At 39.9% G+C, this 15,967-nt stretch overlaps 1 protein-coding gene across 1 annotated transcript; it reads right to left on the bottom strand.

The window, feature by feature from the left end:
• Positions 1 to 132: 132 nt before the first annotated feature.
• LOC129208897 (nucleolar RNA helicase 2-like) lies at positions 133 to 14,845 on the bottom strand. The gene is made up of 15 exons (XM_054832342.1): positions 14,662 to 14,845; positions 13,767 to 14,033; positions 12,403 to 12,478; positions 11,503 to 11,681; positions 9,849 to 9,966; positions 8,832 to 9,017; positions 8,174 to 8,319; positions 7,019 to 7,168; positions 5,344 to 5,505; positions 4,462 to 4,581; positions 3,593 to 3,666; positions 3,226 to 3,385; positions 2,785 to 2,919; positions 1,514 to 1,558; positions 133 to 686 (listed from the first exon to the last, which is right to left on the bottom strand). Exons 1-15 carry the CDS (start codon positions 14,764 to 14,766, stop codon positions 480 to 482), a joined length of 2,130 nt encoding a protein of 709 aa, XP_054688317.1. The 5' UTR covers positions 14,767 to 14,845; the 3' UTR covers positions 133 to 479.
• Positions 14,846 to 15,967: the final 1,122 nt, after the last annotated feature.

Genomic DNA, 15,967 nt, shown 5'->3' with positions numbered 1-15,967 from the left:
AAAACAGTCCTCACCGTATGTAATAACGGACATAAATGCCTCCAGTGTATACTCAAACTATGCTACTCACCTTTGCCCAACACATGCACTTTTAAAATCTTCTAACATAGGATATGAACTTGTAAAATAATATTTTTATTTTTTTGGAAAATGTACAGGTTTGACCAACAGTTAAGGTCTATATATTATAGAGTGAGTCAGGGTACAGTTTTGAATGTGACAGCTGAAATAAAGATTTAAGTCTTACAGTTGAAACAGCAATACGAGAAAGAAATGAAAGAGCAAGTTTTATTTTTCTTGTGGGTTTGTGTTGTTTGGTTTTTTTAAAGTGAAAAGGATCTTGTTTATGACCAAAGTAGTACTGAGGAAAAAAAATCTGAATAAGTTTTTTCCCAGTGGTACAAACACACAGGAACAGCCTCTTTTTATAGAATATAAAATACTGCAGTCCTATTTTTTCCACTTCCAGATTGTTGAAGTTAACGATCAAATGCTCTGTCAAAACTTCGTTTCTGGCCTCTGCTTCTGAATCTGTTTCTACCAGAGCTACTGCGCCGCCCATTCCTGGAGCTTGAGAAGCTTCGGCCATTTCCTCCGCCGCCACCACCTCCTCGTTGTGATTCTACTAACTCAGGTAATTTAGTCGCCACGCACAAACGCCATTGTTTTGAATCTTCCCATCTTGCCTATTGAAATAAAGTCAGACATATTAAGTTACATTCTAGGAATGCATATACAGGGTATTTCATAATTACTACATTTGCTCAATTGAAAAGGAAAAATTGTGAGCTAACATAGGGGTTTCAAGCACGGTCAATACTGGTTTCAAAATTTTAAGCGGAAGAGCTACATCTGACTGAGCGCACCACACATACTACAGAACTGAAACCCACCTTACAGCTTTACAGAGCAGCCTCACCAGTAAACTCTTTCCCCACCTTTCATTTATTAAGAATACCACTATAATTAGTGCTGATCACAAATCCATACCCTCCCCTCAATTCCCCTCTAATCCAGAACCAAAAATTGTTTTAGGAGTGAATGAATGCCAGGGCATGAGGGTACAGAGATGCATTAAGGAAGAAATACCTGAAGGAAAGATTGGAAGTCTAGGGAATTTTGGCATGGGAATACTAATTCTGCCAAGCAAAAACCTGGAATTCACTTTACTGTGGAGAGAATTATGGGTGAAAAGAAAGGGGGGAAATGGAAAAAAGGGTATTTTATAGCGTAACGAGACTCGTTGCCTACAAAGATTAATCCAGCAGCAGTAACAATGGTGGGTTGTTCAAACTACCTCTTTTCAGTGCAAAAATCTCAAGCTACAGATTTTTAGAGATGGGAATACTTTAGGAAAGGAACAGTGTATGCTTGTCCTGTTCTTCAATTCCTTCAAAGCCATCCCTTTGCCACTAGAAAAGGCAGGATATAGGCTACGCAATGTTTTCTGCCTAACCCAGTCCAGGCACTTTTATCGACAATCTGCTGTAACCAGAAATGTCAATGAATGTACCTCTATTTCCTTTTGGTCTGCTGCAGGAACATCAAAGCACACGCCCTAAAAAGAGAGAATAATTTTAATGGATACAAGTTTAGCCTTTTAATTGACTGCAAGTAAAAAACCAACCAAACAAAAAACCCAATAGAGCCTACAAATCTATGTACTAGAACAAACAGTTTTACATTTAAAAGATTACGATACTTCAAAATCTTTGAACATTGAGAGTCACATCAATACTTCTCAAAACACCAATGCTTGCACTTTCTTAATGTTTTCCTCAAGATACACACGTTTTCTCTTTCCTCTGCATAGCCACTATTTCCAATTCACATTTTCTTGTTCTTTAACAATAAGCTTATAACCCTCTCCATCCTAAACCGTGGTCTGTTGGCTTCTGCATTACTCATGTTGTAAATTCTTTCAAATCAGAAGTTTTAATCTATCCTAAGAAATGTATATATCTGGTAAACTGAATATTTAGGTTCAGACTGAAAATCTGAAGTTAAACTACTGGAATGATTAAGTACAATACATAATTTGCACGTTAAAATGTTATTCTTTGTCCAAATGAGCAATCTGGATATTGAGAATTACACATCTGATGTAGGGAAAACCATCCATAGATAGCGTTCCGCATATCAAATACAGAACAATGCTGTGATTAGAGAGACAGAGGCAAGGACAATAAAACAAATCTTACCATTAATGCAATATTAAATATCATGCATTTAGGATGCATTAAGAAAAAATTTCAGAGATGGAAATAGTAAAAATAGTTCACTGACATAAAAGAAGTGTCCTTGAGTCAAATTTAAAATGAGAAGTGTCTGGCCAAGAAACCTTGTGAACTATGTGTGAAATTCATACAGCAAGACATGCAGGTTAACTTTTACACAAAGATATACCAAAAAACAGAATACACACAGCACCAAAGACAAGATTTTTTTTTTTTTTTTATTCTTTAAACTGTTGTTCAAGTGTAGGTTGCCCCTTGTTTTAGGCTTTCTAGTTTACCAACCCTGTTCTGTGTTTTGTCATTAAGGCACAGTTCGTACCTTTTACCTGTTCTGCTATCCCTATAGCCATGCTATATACTGCATCATACTTCCTCCTCAGCAAGTCAGCGGAGCAGAACCCTAAGCCCTAATAAAACAGATTGAGGCCCATCCTTCTACCAGTCATGTCCTTATCAACAATTCCTTGACAATTGCCAAGAAAAGGCTACAACCTGAAGAACTCAGTAGCAAAGACACAAAAAACACAAACAAACAAAAAAAGCTTACCATTTTTCCCTTGAGGAAACACATTCTGTTCACCTTCCTATCAACATCATCACCCAACAGTTCTCGCAGTCTTCGCCAAGCATAGCTCATATTGTTAATTTCTTCAGAGCAGTGTAGTATCATTGTAACAAATCCCTAAAGAGTAAGAAATGGGGCATGCTCCATTCAAAGGAATAAGCTTTCACATGTATCAGACACAAGAAATCTGCTGTTTTACAGTTCATAAACTATGTTTTCAAGTGGATACTGTTATGGAGAGCAAGTATATTTAGAGCCACTACATTCTTGCTTTTTACTATATCAGTAGTTCCTAGCGGCTTAAGTACAGTACCCATTTAAAAAAAAAAATCAAAAGGAGACATAATTATTTAAACGCCACAGAGGTGCGTTGCTTGGGTTTTTTCCCAGGGTCAAGACAAATGTTAAGCCATACACCCTTACCGCATCCGAGTTCAGCAGGGAGCGCTGTTCAATGGAAGTAGCACCTGAAATATGGGCTAGAGCTGCAGCCAGAGCATTAACTGGTCCCTTTTCTTGTATTAGCAACCGAGCAGATTCTTTGAAATAGTCAATAGCAGTTTGAGGAACAGAATCCAGACACCTAAGTAATTAAAGAAAAAAAAAACCAAAACCCCAAAAATGTATACACTAGTATTTACTAGGCTCTGGAATAGAAGAAAAACAGCAGTCCAAGACTTTAACAGCAATGAGTTCAGAGAGCTCAGCGAGACAGCAACAGGCAATTCAAACAGACCTTCTGAACTAGGAAGATAGGAAGATACAAGAGGGCTTGAGTCACTCAACACACCTGATGGCATCTTTGCTGGAAGCTTTTATGATATCTGTTGCAGTAGGAACACCAACACGCTTGAATGTAATGCCCTGAAATTTAAAAAGCAAAATACAGATGAAAGTTGCAGACCATAAATAATTCAGTTCTACAGAAACAGTATTGGACTCCAAAGAAAGAAGCATTTAAATCTACAATTTTTCTTCTTCTTTTCGTCTTTTAACTCCCAACTGTTGCTAGCAAAAACTACAAGGTTAAGCTTACAGGGAAATAGGTACCACTTAAAAGCCTTTTATGTACCAGGTCAGTTTACATGATCCAGTGACATTAAACTGAAATAAATACAGACTATTTTGGCATATTCTGGGGGGGGGGATTCTAAATTATTATTTTTAGTCTCATTTACTGGAGATTAAGTACAAGTTACACAGCCTTTCTAAATGTAAATCTGAGTTTTATGTGTCGAGACTAAACAATCTCATCCCAACTGAATACTTAATTGGCAAGAAAACTACCATATGGAACACTGTGCAAAGTGCAAAAAAAGGAAGCGACAGTTCTTGGTAAAGCTACACATATGCAAATCACTGATCAGAAGATAAACCAGAGTGAACACTAAACTGCAATCCTGCTAGATTTTTCTCATTTCCACAGGTACAATCTTAATGGCACTTGCTGAAAAAGCGTGGGCACAAGAATCTGCAGCATGCTCCCTGCTCTACAGTAACTGACAGTGTACCCAAACTCTGCAGGGAAACTGAACCTCAACTGGATGCTTTATAAGCCACATTCTGAAATTGAATTATTAAACAAAACCTGAAGATTTTACACGCTACCCTAACACATTACATTTGAGTGCTCATGATTAAAAGAAAACTATACTTTACCGCTTTTTGTTCCACATATCTTAACTGATGTTCTTCCTTTCGCTGATAAAAACAGATACAGATCCCAGTCCGTCCAGCTCGACCTGTGCGTCCAGAACGATGGATATAGGACTCCACATCCTTCAAAATAAATAGCCTTATGACTTATCTGATTTATTGTCATTTAATCAATTCATTGCAGTCACATAACTTAGTAGAAGCTATTACAGTTAAGCTTGAAGAACAACTGCATCAGAAAATTAAATTAAAAACCATTGTTTCACTAAAGTCAAACGAATAAGCTTTTCCATAACCCTCAAAAACCATGGTTTGAAAGCCAGAACCATGAGCATGGATCAACTAAGTCTTGTTTTGGCATCACCACAGAGACTATGAGAAAACATTTTGAGTGTGTATACCTCTATAACAAACCCACTCACCCTTCTGCATAACAACTTGAGCATGGTTACCGAGATAGTAATAGCTAATTCACTGACAAATTATCTTGTTTCTTTTAAACCCTCATAACTCAGCCAATGTTCTCACTGTTGAGGTCCCCTCCTCAAATGTGGCCCTACTTAGTTAATCGTTCTTGCAAGAAAAACAGTCTGTCTTCACTTCCCACTGTTTCCAGACTTGCAATCGCCATACATGGCCTTCAAAGGAGAAACTTTGAACAGCCTTAAAAGAAGGCATTTTAAGGAGACCATTGTTAAACATACCAGGGATTGACACGCTTTGAAAAAATCCTCTAAGCAACTACTTCTATATATCAGAACATTTCTTACCCTTAAATGCAACGCTGATACGCTCTGTGCAGTGTATACCATCACCTGATACCATTTACTACTTTAAAACAAAACTATAAATTGTTACAAGATACCCAACATAACCATCTCCTACCTTTGGTGGTGAACTTTGTACAACCAGGTCAACTTCAGGGATATCTAAACCACGGGCAGCTACGTTGGTGGCAACCAGAACTTTAAATGTACCATTTCTAAAACCTTTCAGTGTGATCTCTCTTTGCTTCTGAGGAATGTCACCATGCAATGACTGGCAATCCTGAAAAACAGTATTATTATAGGACTGTACCAAAATCCAAGACAGTGCTCCATTTTACGGTCAGCTTTGGGTACAATATCTTGGCATTTGATAGATACCATATTGCAAGATACAGAAGAACTGAATTACCAGAGTTTGTATTTTAGGTGTCTTACAATATTTGCTCAGTACTTCTCATTCATATACCTCAAAGACTTTTAACAAAGGTAGGAAAACAGAATTGCAACATGTATCTTCTCTCAACTTCTAATTACTGTGACCTATGGAAACAACTATGCCCTAACTTGCCATTGACCCCATCTATGCAAGCCTTAGCTTTCCCAGATAATCATCAACACTTTTCTCAGGCCTTCTTAGTATTCATTTAGACATCATTCCCAAAATAGTGTTGCTTCGTAGTCCCCCTTAATATATTAATGTCCCCCACTACCAATTAAAGGATTAAAATATAAGTGCTCCTCCAAAAAAAAACCCTAGAGCTTCAAAGATTTTTTTTTTAATCCAAACATTCTGAAAGTCCTGTATCACAGCAATAACAAGTATGAAGACCAAACATACAAAAATTGTTCTCTCCTCTACTTCACATTTCACAGCTTGCCTGTACATGGCCACCATGTTTTCCACATGTAAACACAGAATGATTTGACAAAATACTAAGACAATGCTAGAGTGAGCACAGAATTAAAAAACTCTTTTTTCAGACAGTTTTGGATTAATGCCAGCTGGTAAGGCATATATTCTGTTAGCGCATATTAATATGCTAAAACAGAAACATCTAAGTGATTTCCTTCTCTTACCTGCCGAGATCAGAGTTCTGCATTGCCTATGCAAGATCTGATACCACTAACACCACCAGTAACGCAGGATAAGGCTCCACGCTCCGGTTTAGCTGTTAGTGAGGCCATCTAGGAGTGTGGGAGAAACACTCCTGAACACAATTGTGGCAGATGAAAAAGCGTCTCCTTTCCCTAAGAACATAATGCTATACTGCTTTCTAGATAGATCTTAACCCATCTCCTCAATGAAAACACATTCAGAAATAATTGCTGTGATACCACCACCAAAACCAACCATGCAATGCCAGTGTCACTACACATCATAAATATTGCACCACTACATCAACGAGTTATTTTCCACCAGTGCTAGAGCGTGCTGTACCACAAATCTCAGGAATACGCTAAAGCTCACAAGAGATGACAGATTAAATCCTTTCTGTGTATACATTTTTGAACTCTTCATAACATATTTCTCTACCGAGAAAACAATTCACAACTGTTTTATTTAATGTCAATGAAAACTCTTCTTTTAAGAAAAAAATGCTTTGTAGCCCAGTATCTGCTACTGCAGCCTAATCCTAACGACTACAATGCTGTAAGCTTTCAACTAGTTTGTAGGGTTTTTTTAAGGTTTTTTTTGGCAGTTTTGAAACTCTCTCTCTTTAAAACTTACTCAGCATAGGTCTGGTATCAACATCTCTGACAGGTTTTGTTACTTAATACAGATGATAAAATACCTGTTTGATTGAAGCATTCATAGCCAGTTCATTTGCCTCTTTTTTGGTCTCACAAAAGACGATGGTCCTCCCATGGCTGCCACTGTAGACCTGAATGACATCTCCAATAACCGCAGCTCTCTGAGACCAGTGACACTCTATTGCCAAATGCTATGGAAAAGAATGCCAGCATTTAGCTTACATAAAAACCCCAAGATTCTTTTTTAATACATTTTAAACTGTAAAGTCCAGAAATACTAAAGAGTTAATACAGTTTCCTGGTGGGCAAGATATGCTAACTCATGTTCCTGGAACATGCAAAATCCATAAGGCTCTTATGTCCGCTATGATTATTCTAACATCAAGCAAAATAATTACAGAAATAGAAAAAAAGATTACAGCCTACAAATCACTTTTTTAAAGCAAGGATGAAAAAAAACCCCAGGAGATGTTATACCATTTCTCTGGAGGACAGTCAGGGGCACAAGATTTTATCACAGTTCTATCAACTAAAGCTTTATGTCAGATAAAGCAAAACAAATAAATACAGTGTGTTAAAAGCTTTTTTCAAGCAGAAGATTAACATTTTTTCAATCCCAATGATACAATTATGTGTCCAACTGATCTGTAAAGTAACCGCTAAGCAGTACTTAAGCGGAAACAATATTTTATCAAGTAAAGGTAATTAATTCAGGCTTCTAGCATATACGCATTGTATTGTATTCCTTGCTATGGCATTTACTGCATAGCAAGCAAAGGCCTAGGGAGGTGAGGTAACACTGGAGGTTTGAAAAAACCTTCTGTGAACAGAATAGCAGAATTTCACTGTGATGTCTGTGGTGATTTAAGAGAGCCTGGTTAACATTAACATGTGCCTTTTGCTTCCAACTCAGATAAATTCAGATACTGCTTTTCTTGGAAAACCAACAAAACTGATAACTGAATCCTCACTCTACCTGAGACGTCTCTAAGATTACCGGATGCTATGAGAAGAGAGACAGATCCTAAACATAGAAACAATCTGAGTAGCTGTAATGTACCTTATGCTTAAAAAATAATTCTCAAAACAATTTTCAACATCGCTCTGATAATGTTCCTTAGGATGAGATGACCATTTGTTGCACAAAGGAAAAGGGAAAAGGCCTGAAAATATTCCACATTGCATAGATTACTCACTTCTACTGTTGTAGCAGCCTTTTGAGTTCTTTTCCCGATCAGGTCAATCTGTTCATATCTAGACTTCATGTATTTCTTAGCCACATCATATACCCAATGTGGGCAAGTGGCAGAAAACAGTAGTGTCTGGGGATTGTCTTCAGAATCTTAAAACAGAGAACAATGTTTCACAAATTTCATGTTACAGAAGCATACAAGTGATTATATGAGTTATTAAAAATATGAGGTCAAATATCAGTATGTAAAATAAAGAAGGCAATTCTGCTTTTTAAATTTATACATTACCAACATCTGAGAAAAAAAATACTCTAGAAAGTCTAAATATTTTCAAGATTAGGAAAAAAGTTACTATGCACAAAAATCCAGTCTATTTTCAAGCGATGAAAGAAGTCCAAGTACAACTTATAGACAGATGTCAAAGAAAGTTATTTACAGATCCCTAGGTAGTGGATTTTAAGCTTTGCAAAGGTCCTAAGAATGATTCCCACTTTAGCAACACTTCCTCACGTACTGTGTTCACAGCACGTTTCCTACAATATATAGTAGTGAGTAATTTCTAAACAAAGCCACCTCACAACTTTCAGAACAATGTACGTGAATTTTAGCAGACTAAATTATTACTAGTATTTTCTACTATTTGTTTAAATATTGAGATTACCTTTCTTGTATGCAACTCGTAAAATGTCTTCAACTTGCTCAGCAAATCCCATGTCCAGCATCTGGTCGACTTCATCAAGTACAACATGTTTCACCTTGGTAAGGTCCAGTTTGCCATTCTGAAGATGGTCTTTGATTCGACCAGGTGTCCCAACCAAAATGTCAATGCCACTTCTCATGAGATCAACTGATAAACAGGAAAGAGCAGAAGAGGAGTTTAGCAGTGAACTAGGGAGCGCACTCTACATTAGAAACACATGGTAGCCAAGTAATAATGAAACAATGGCTTCTTAAACCATAAGTACTCTCCTTACAAATGTGAGAACAAATTATGAACAGGAAGAGAAAACACTAGTAAGTTCCACTGCTCTTCCTGAAGGAAAAAAACATTTCCCATCTCCCTTCCCTCTTTAAATAAGTGGCAAAGTGCTTCTTTTAACATACTTTGGAAATAGATAGCTCTTCTCGAAATTGTCAACCTTAATTGGAAACTTTAAAAAAAAAAAAACCACAACTTTATTTGACAATCCAAATTACTGAAATCACCTCCTTCCTGAAGTTCCGCAGAGAAAAAAAATTCATCCCTAATGTCTCAAGATGTATTACGATGAAAGAGCTTATTCTCATTCCTGCTCTCATCTGCCTTGTTTACAACCACCAAGATGGTAAATTTTGCCATCACAATACAGAAATTCTTCCTCACTTTACAAATCCTCTAGATATCCCCTACCACACCAAAAAACCCTACACCCACTCACCACTCTAAGACCAAACATTTTTTTAAAGAAAATATAAATGTTTACAAGAACCTAAACCCAAATACCCTGTATTCACACAGTATATCTCTTTCACTTTAAAGTACACGAGTAGACAACATGAAGAACACGGTTATGTCCCACCATAAGAAAATATATTCTGAGCTACTGAATTCCCCATGAATAATCTCCAGTTCTTGAGTTAAAATTTCTCAAATATGTCAGTCAGTTGACATCTCAATTATTAGTGATATGTCACTTACTTTGTCCATTATATGGAGTTCCTCCATAAAAACAAGCTACTGTTAGTTTTCTTGTTATGTCCTTGAAATCTTTGGCAACCTGGTTTGCCAGCTCTCTTGTTGGACAAAGAACTAGTACCTGGATAGAAGACAGACAAACAGGTGTGTTCTCTCAACATGGCTTCTGCCAAGAAACCGCTAGACTTCTAATCATTAGCTTAGGTCTGACCATTTATATAATAAAAAAAAAAATCTGGTTTAAATAGTTATCTAAGCAAAGATTAGAGAAACAGACTGCTTAAGGCTCTCGTAACATCATTAATCTCCTTCAGCACATACTCGTTTAGGACAGGCCAACTTCTTTTTAAATGAGATAGACAGGAGGTACTTAAATCTTATTTAACTTCAGCTCTTGAACAGTTCAGCTACACGTTTACTTCTACATGCGCATATGCTGTTTGATTACAAGACTGAAGGATTTGGATAATAAAAGGTTTTTGCTTCACAGTCCTGCGAGAAAGTGTAAGAAAGAGCCATCAACTGTCTCTCAGCTTCCCTGTGACTCAGGGAAACATATGTTCAGTCTGCAAAGCTGGTGTTCACCATGAATCAGGAGCCTGTGCTGATATCCCTGCAGAAGCAACCAAGGAACCATCCTCTCTTCCAATACACAGGTTTCACTGCAGGTGACAGACAAGCTACTAGCTAGGAGTTTGAACTAATTTAGTTTAACATGTGATTGCAGTACTGCTCTCAAACCTGGCATCACTGGCTTGACAAAAGGAACATTAAAATCCTTATCCTGTTACTTCTTTCAACATTGAAACACATTATAAAAAAGAAAGTAGTAGTGTAGTGTGGTAGAGCAAAGCCTGAAATCTTTTTTATTTTAAGACTGGTAACTCCTTCAAAGAAAGCTTTCCCTACTCCACTCTGCCAAATCTAGACCCAGCATTGCCAATCAGATAGCCAACGTTACGGGCAGATGCTAATAAAACAGCTAGTAGTAGTTTCGAAATGAGTTTCAAGTAGTCTATGAGATGAGTGACAAGATGAAATAAAGTGACCAAAAAAATTTCCACTATTATTGTGGATACGATAAGCTTTGGCCTATCTAGTTTTGAAGGGCATCATAAGAATTTGGTGAAAAAACATACATGGTGTTACCTAGCAGGATCCAGAGAGCTCATAATGAATCTGCTTTCTCTGGAGCAGAAACTTCAATAGGTGATGGTGGTCTTAGTGAAAACTAAGTCTATTTTTAAAACATCCCACTACAAACATGTTTAAGTAGACAGCTTTTATCAGTCAGAAAAAGTCACTAATCTGTTGCTAATTTGGGAGAAAAACGCTCAGTAAACACTGGATCTGAACAGGTAAGGTGACTGAACACAGTTAAATAGGAACACATTGAACACCTGGAGTTTCAGTCTCCCTGGAAGCAGAAAAAGGAATTGACAAGTGGATAGAGCTATTTTGCTCTTTATCCTTGATCAGAGAGTATGAGGCAGCACAGGATGCAGGCGAAGCCCAACATACACAACTTTCAAAGAATCTTTAATGTGGGTTAGTTTATCCATGCACAAACTTGAAGAAGTTTTCCAGCAGGTTAAAACTCTGAATCACTCTGACCTAAGACAAAGCAAAATTCAGCATTCTAACTAAGCAGAGTTACCTTTGGTGAACGGCCTCTTCTTCTTTCCTGTGAGTCTCCCTGAAGCTTTTCAATTAAAGGAATAGCAAAAGAGAATGTTTTCCCTGTTCCAGTTCGCGCTTGAGCAATTACATCTTTGCCAGAATACACTGGGTTGAAGGTCTTCACTTGCACGGGGAACAGGTACGTCACTCCTCGAGCTGTGACAATTTCAACAGATTTCCTTAATACGATCGTTTTACAAGTGTTCTTGCATACTCTTCAGAGGAAGTTATCCCAAACAGAACTTCCTTCAATCAACTCTCAAGTCAGTCAGGATTATATCATCACCTCCACTGATTTATTTCATCACAGATGTCATCTGTAAAGAGTGTCCTGGGACTGTCCATTTTATTGTCCCACTTCATACCACCAGACATAGTGCTAGCTGGGACAAAGTTACTAACCTTTAATTAAAAGCCTTTAAGTACTGTGGCTTTATTTATGTAATACTCCCCACCTATCTATGAAAATCTCTTCCTTTCAAATAAAACATGTGTCAAAGGCACTTCTTCTCTCAATTCATGCTAAGTCATGCACAAACTAACATCAAAGATACTAAATATATAACTGGTTTTCCTTTACTCACACTGAAATAACTTTTAAAATTGAAAAATTCTTGCACAGAATTACCTTTTTTTTTTTTGCTTATATAATTTAAAATTCTACTGTAAAAGACGAAATGGGCAATACTGCAAACAGAAAGTCTACGTTCAAAGATGTATTTAGAGTAGGCAATCAATATGCCTTCTGTATAGCATCTGTGCTTGCATACACACAAGCGGAGCACGTGTCAAAGCTCACTGATGGAATATGTTGAGCATAAAAACACACGACAGAGATCATTTACTTTCTGTAGCCACATCATGCCAAGAAATTTACCTTGAAGAAGCTGAACAGTCCCTTTGGAAATAGAAAAATTGGAGAACGCTCCCTCTTTCTGTTCTTCAGTCATCTCCTGTTAGGTAAACAATAAATCAGATAACATTCCATGTGAGTATCATATGACCATCAGAAAATTCAAGGTAATGACATAGGCACTGATGCCATGCCCAAGGGTCAAATTTTCAGTAACAGTATCACAGCTGCAGCTAAAGAGCCTTCTTTGTTTTACTTACTATCATATTTCAAAGTTAGACAAAAGTGATCTGTAATTTAAGTTAAGACTGTTTCATATCTAACAGCATAACCTATAAATGCAAAACACCTAAATTAAAACTCTGCAAACTCTTAATTAAATTTTAACATTTTATTTTAAATAACTACCAATGGCCTAACAGATTATGTTGTAATATGCAAGAATCACGCTTGATATCTAGCCTATTTCCTACTTCCCAACTAATACAGCCCAGTGATTTACAGATACAGAAATCGATCCCCAGAAGAACAGCATTACGAGGCAGAGCATCAAACACACCTACTTAGTAATGCATCGCTTCCATATACCATTTAACAGCACAGTGATTAAAATGCTAAGCGTGAGGAAAGAATGCGAACCCTGGAAACCATGGAAACCCTGGATGCTTTGTGAAGCATCAATTGGAACAAGAAACAAAACCAAGCAACAGCGGAACACACAGGTATAAAGCCTTTCCAAAACAAATCCTAGGTACAACAAAATATATTTCCCTTCAAAAAAAAAAAAGTGACTCAAGTAAAGCAATTTTAAAGGAACCTGAATCAAAAAGAAATAGACAAAATAAAAACTTTCCTACAGAAAGGCTTAAAAAGACTTACAAAACTGTTACAACATGACATTTTATTAGATTAAGGACCATCTTATCACATTAACAACTACTACTTAATAAGATGATACAAAAACATATTAATACGTAACTTTTCTTTTTCTACTAGCTAAAACCAAGTAGAGACGTACTCATAACACCAAAAAGAAGTCAATCAAACTATATCTGTGGCAATTACAATCATACCTAATGATGCTGAATCATATCAAAGCACCATCTCACTGCAGCTTGTCCATCTGCCAACAGCGACCACAGTACTGGACTGCTGAAGTGAGGAAACCATGGTGTGCTGATCTAGAACTTCAGGACTTTTATAATTTAAAATTTTTACAAATAATCGACAGAAGGAACAGTTCAAGTAACTTTAAACCCTGAAAATTTACAGCAGTCTTTCTGCCGATTGGAAAAAAAAAAGGAAAAATAACCTAAGTTTAACCTTGTTACAATGCAGCAGCTGAAAGTTAAACATACCACTACAACTAAATCAATCATTAGTTTTACCTGCTCTTGCTCGCTGTCACCATCACCACTTGATGTTTCACTAGAATTACTGTGCTGCTTGTTGTGGGTGGATTTAATTTTTAAGGAAGATAATCTTGTGTTCTCCGGGCTTTCTTCTTTCACGTCACCATTCTGTTTAACTGCACTCCTTGATTTCTTGTGTTTCGGGCGCTCAACGTCATCCTCCGACTGCTCGCTTTCATCCGTCTGAGTCTTTCTCCTCCGAGATTTGTCACGACGTTTAGATTTCTTCTCTTTTTTCTCCTTCTGGTAAGGCAGAGAGCAACACAGCGGTAAATGAAAATACACGCACGTGATCCAAGCGACACGAAACAGAGAAGTCGTTGCAGAAGAGTTAAAACTAAAAGCCCGCGTTCCAGTTACCGACGGGGCGGGGGGACACACACACACTCGTGCAAAGCAACAGATCCCTCCCCGCCGCGGCGCAGGTGCCGCCAGGAGGCATTTCCCTGACCACGAGGCACCGGGCCTTCGTTTTCGGGACTCTTCCCCGCACAGAGCGCACCCGATAGCGCTCCCCGGGCTGCTGCGCGACGAGGACGGCCGGACGCCTGCCCCACAGCAGGCCCACCACCCCCGGCAGGGCCGCCCCGACACCAGGCGGGGGCCGTGGCCCGGTGCCACAGGCCGTGCAGCCCGTCGCCCTCCCGGCAGGCCCTGCCGCCGCCGCCGCGCACGTGGCCGGCCGGCACGGCACGGCACGCCCCGTGGCCGCGCCGCACAGATCCGCCCCGGTCCACGCCACCACGTGTGTGTGGGAAGGAGCGATCCAAGGCAAGACCCGCCGGACACGAGCCACAGCGTGCAGGCGAGGCGGCGTGGCGCGGCCAGGCCGTACCCGGTGGCGAATGGCCCCGGAGCCCTCCCCCGGTACCTTGCGCCGCCGCCGGCTAGTCTCCAGAGCTGACTCGGTCTCCATAGGGCACTCGGGATCCGACTCGGCCCCACTGCTCGCGCTAAACCGGGTGGCTTCAGGCATCTCCGCTCGCCGGCAACCGCGCCACGCCGCCGCCGGCCGCTGTGTGACAGAAACAGAACCCACCCACTGTCCCGGCAACGCGGGGCGGGACCGTATCGCGCAACAGCCGCCGGGCAGCCAATAGCCTGCCGCCCCCGCCACCAGACTACAAGGCCCAGCATGCCTCGGGGCTTCCCCCCCAGAACTACAAGGCCTAGCCTGCCCCGCGCGCTGCGAGGTGGTGGGGCTCGTGGAGAGTTTTGTGCCTTCACCGTGAGGTGTCCGCCATGATGAACGGGTGGGGCGGGCTGAGCTGGTGGGAAAATGGCGGCTTGCTCCTCATCTACCGGCTTTCTACCAGGGCTTGCGTTGTGCTATACCCCCCATTGCGCGTGTAAGCTTCTGGGAGGGGTTTTGGAGGAAGCGGAAAAGCTGCTGGCGGCAGTGACAGCGTGAGGCGCTGGGAGCAGAGAGGTTTAGAAATCTGAGGGGGAAATCCCGGTAGCAGCGTGACTGAAACCGGCCGTGAGCTGAGGCGGGCGGGAGAGAGCAGGGCTCTGCTCAGCCCCAGCCAGCACAAACGCAGTTTCTTCCACTTCTTCACAGCCAGCGACACCTTCCCTAAAAGAAATCTTCAATAGCTTTAAAAACTGATCACTACAACTTTAGCCTTCTGTCTTCAGAACTACTGGAGACAAGCTTTCAATAGCGAAAGAGCCTAACATCGTCAATAACAGCATGACCGAGTGCCTCTGTAAAAGGACCACAAGCCTGTGATGATTAGCATCACGAAACCAGCACAGTCTGCTTTTAGCTACAGGAAGAAATCGGGATTAAGAAGTCAAAATTAGTCTTCTGAACTAAAAGCTATAAAGTGATCCTGGTGACTGCCAGAATGTTGTTCCTCTAAGAGAAGGAAAGGGGTGGTCAGGAGCAGAGTGGACCGTGGCAGCCTGCAGCAGGGTTTCTCTCAAAGCAGTGCCACCGACCTTACCTGTTGTCTCCTGCACCAACACATTTTCATTTGCAAAGACCAAATCCTGCTTGCCAGATATAAACACACCACATAGATACAGGACGACAGCTGAGATTTCTTCAGGACACAGTGAGAGAACCTCAAGATTCAAGGAGTTTTTTGTAGGTGCGTGCCAATCTGGTCTGTTTGGTTTCTGACAGGGGAGATGGAGGGTGCTGTTATTTCTGTGGCACAAGTAGGAAACAC

This window comes from Grus americana, chromosome 7 (genome assembly GCF_028858705.1).
Source record: "Grus americana isolate bGruAme1 chromosome 7, bGruAme1.mat, whole genome shotgun sequence".
Classification (NCBI taxonomy): domain Eukaryota; kingdom Metazoa; phylum Chordata; class Aves; order Gruiformes; family Gruidae; genus Grus; species Grus americana.
Note: the sequence above shows the minus strand (reverse complement) of the source record. Positions and strands in the feature narration are given on the sequence as shown.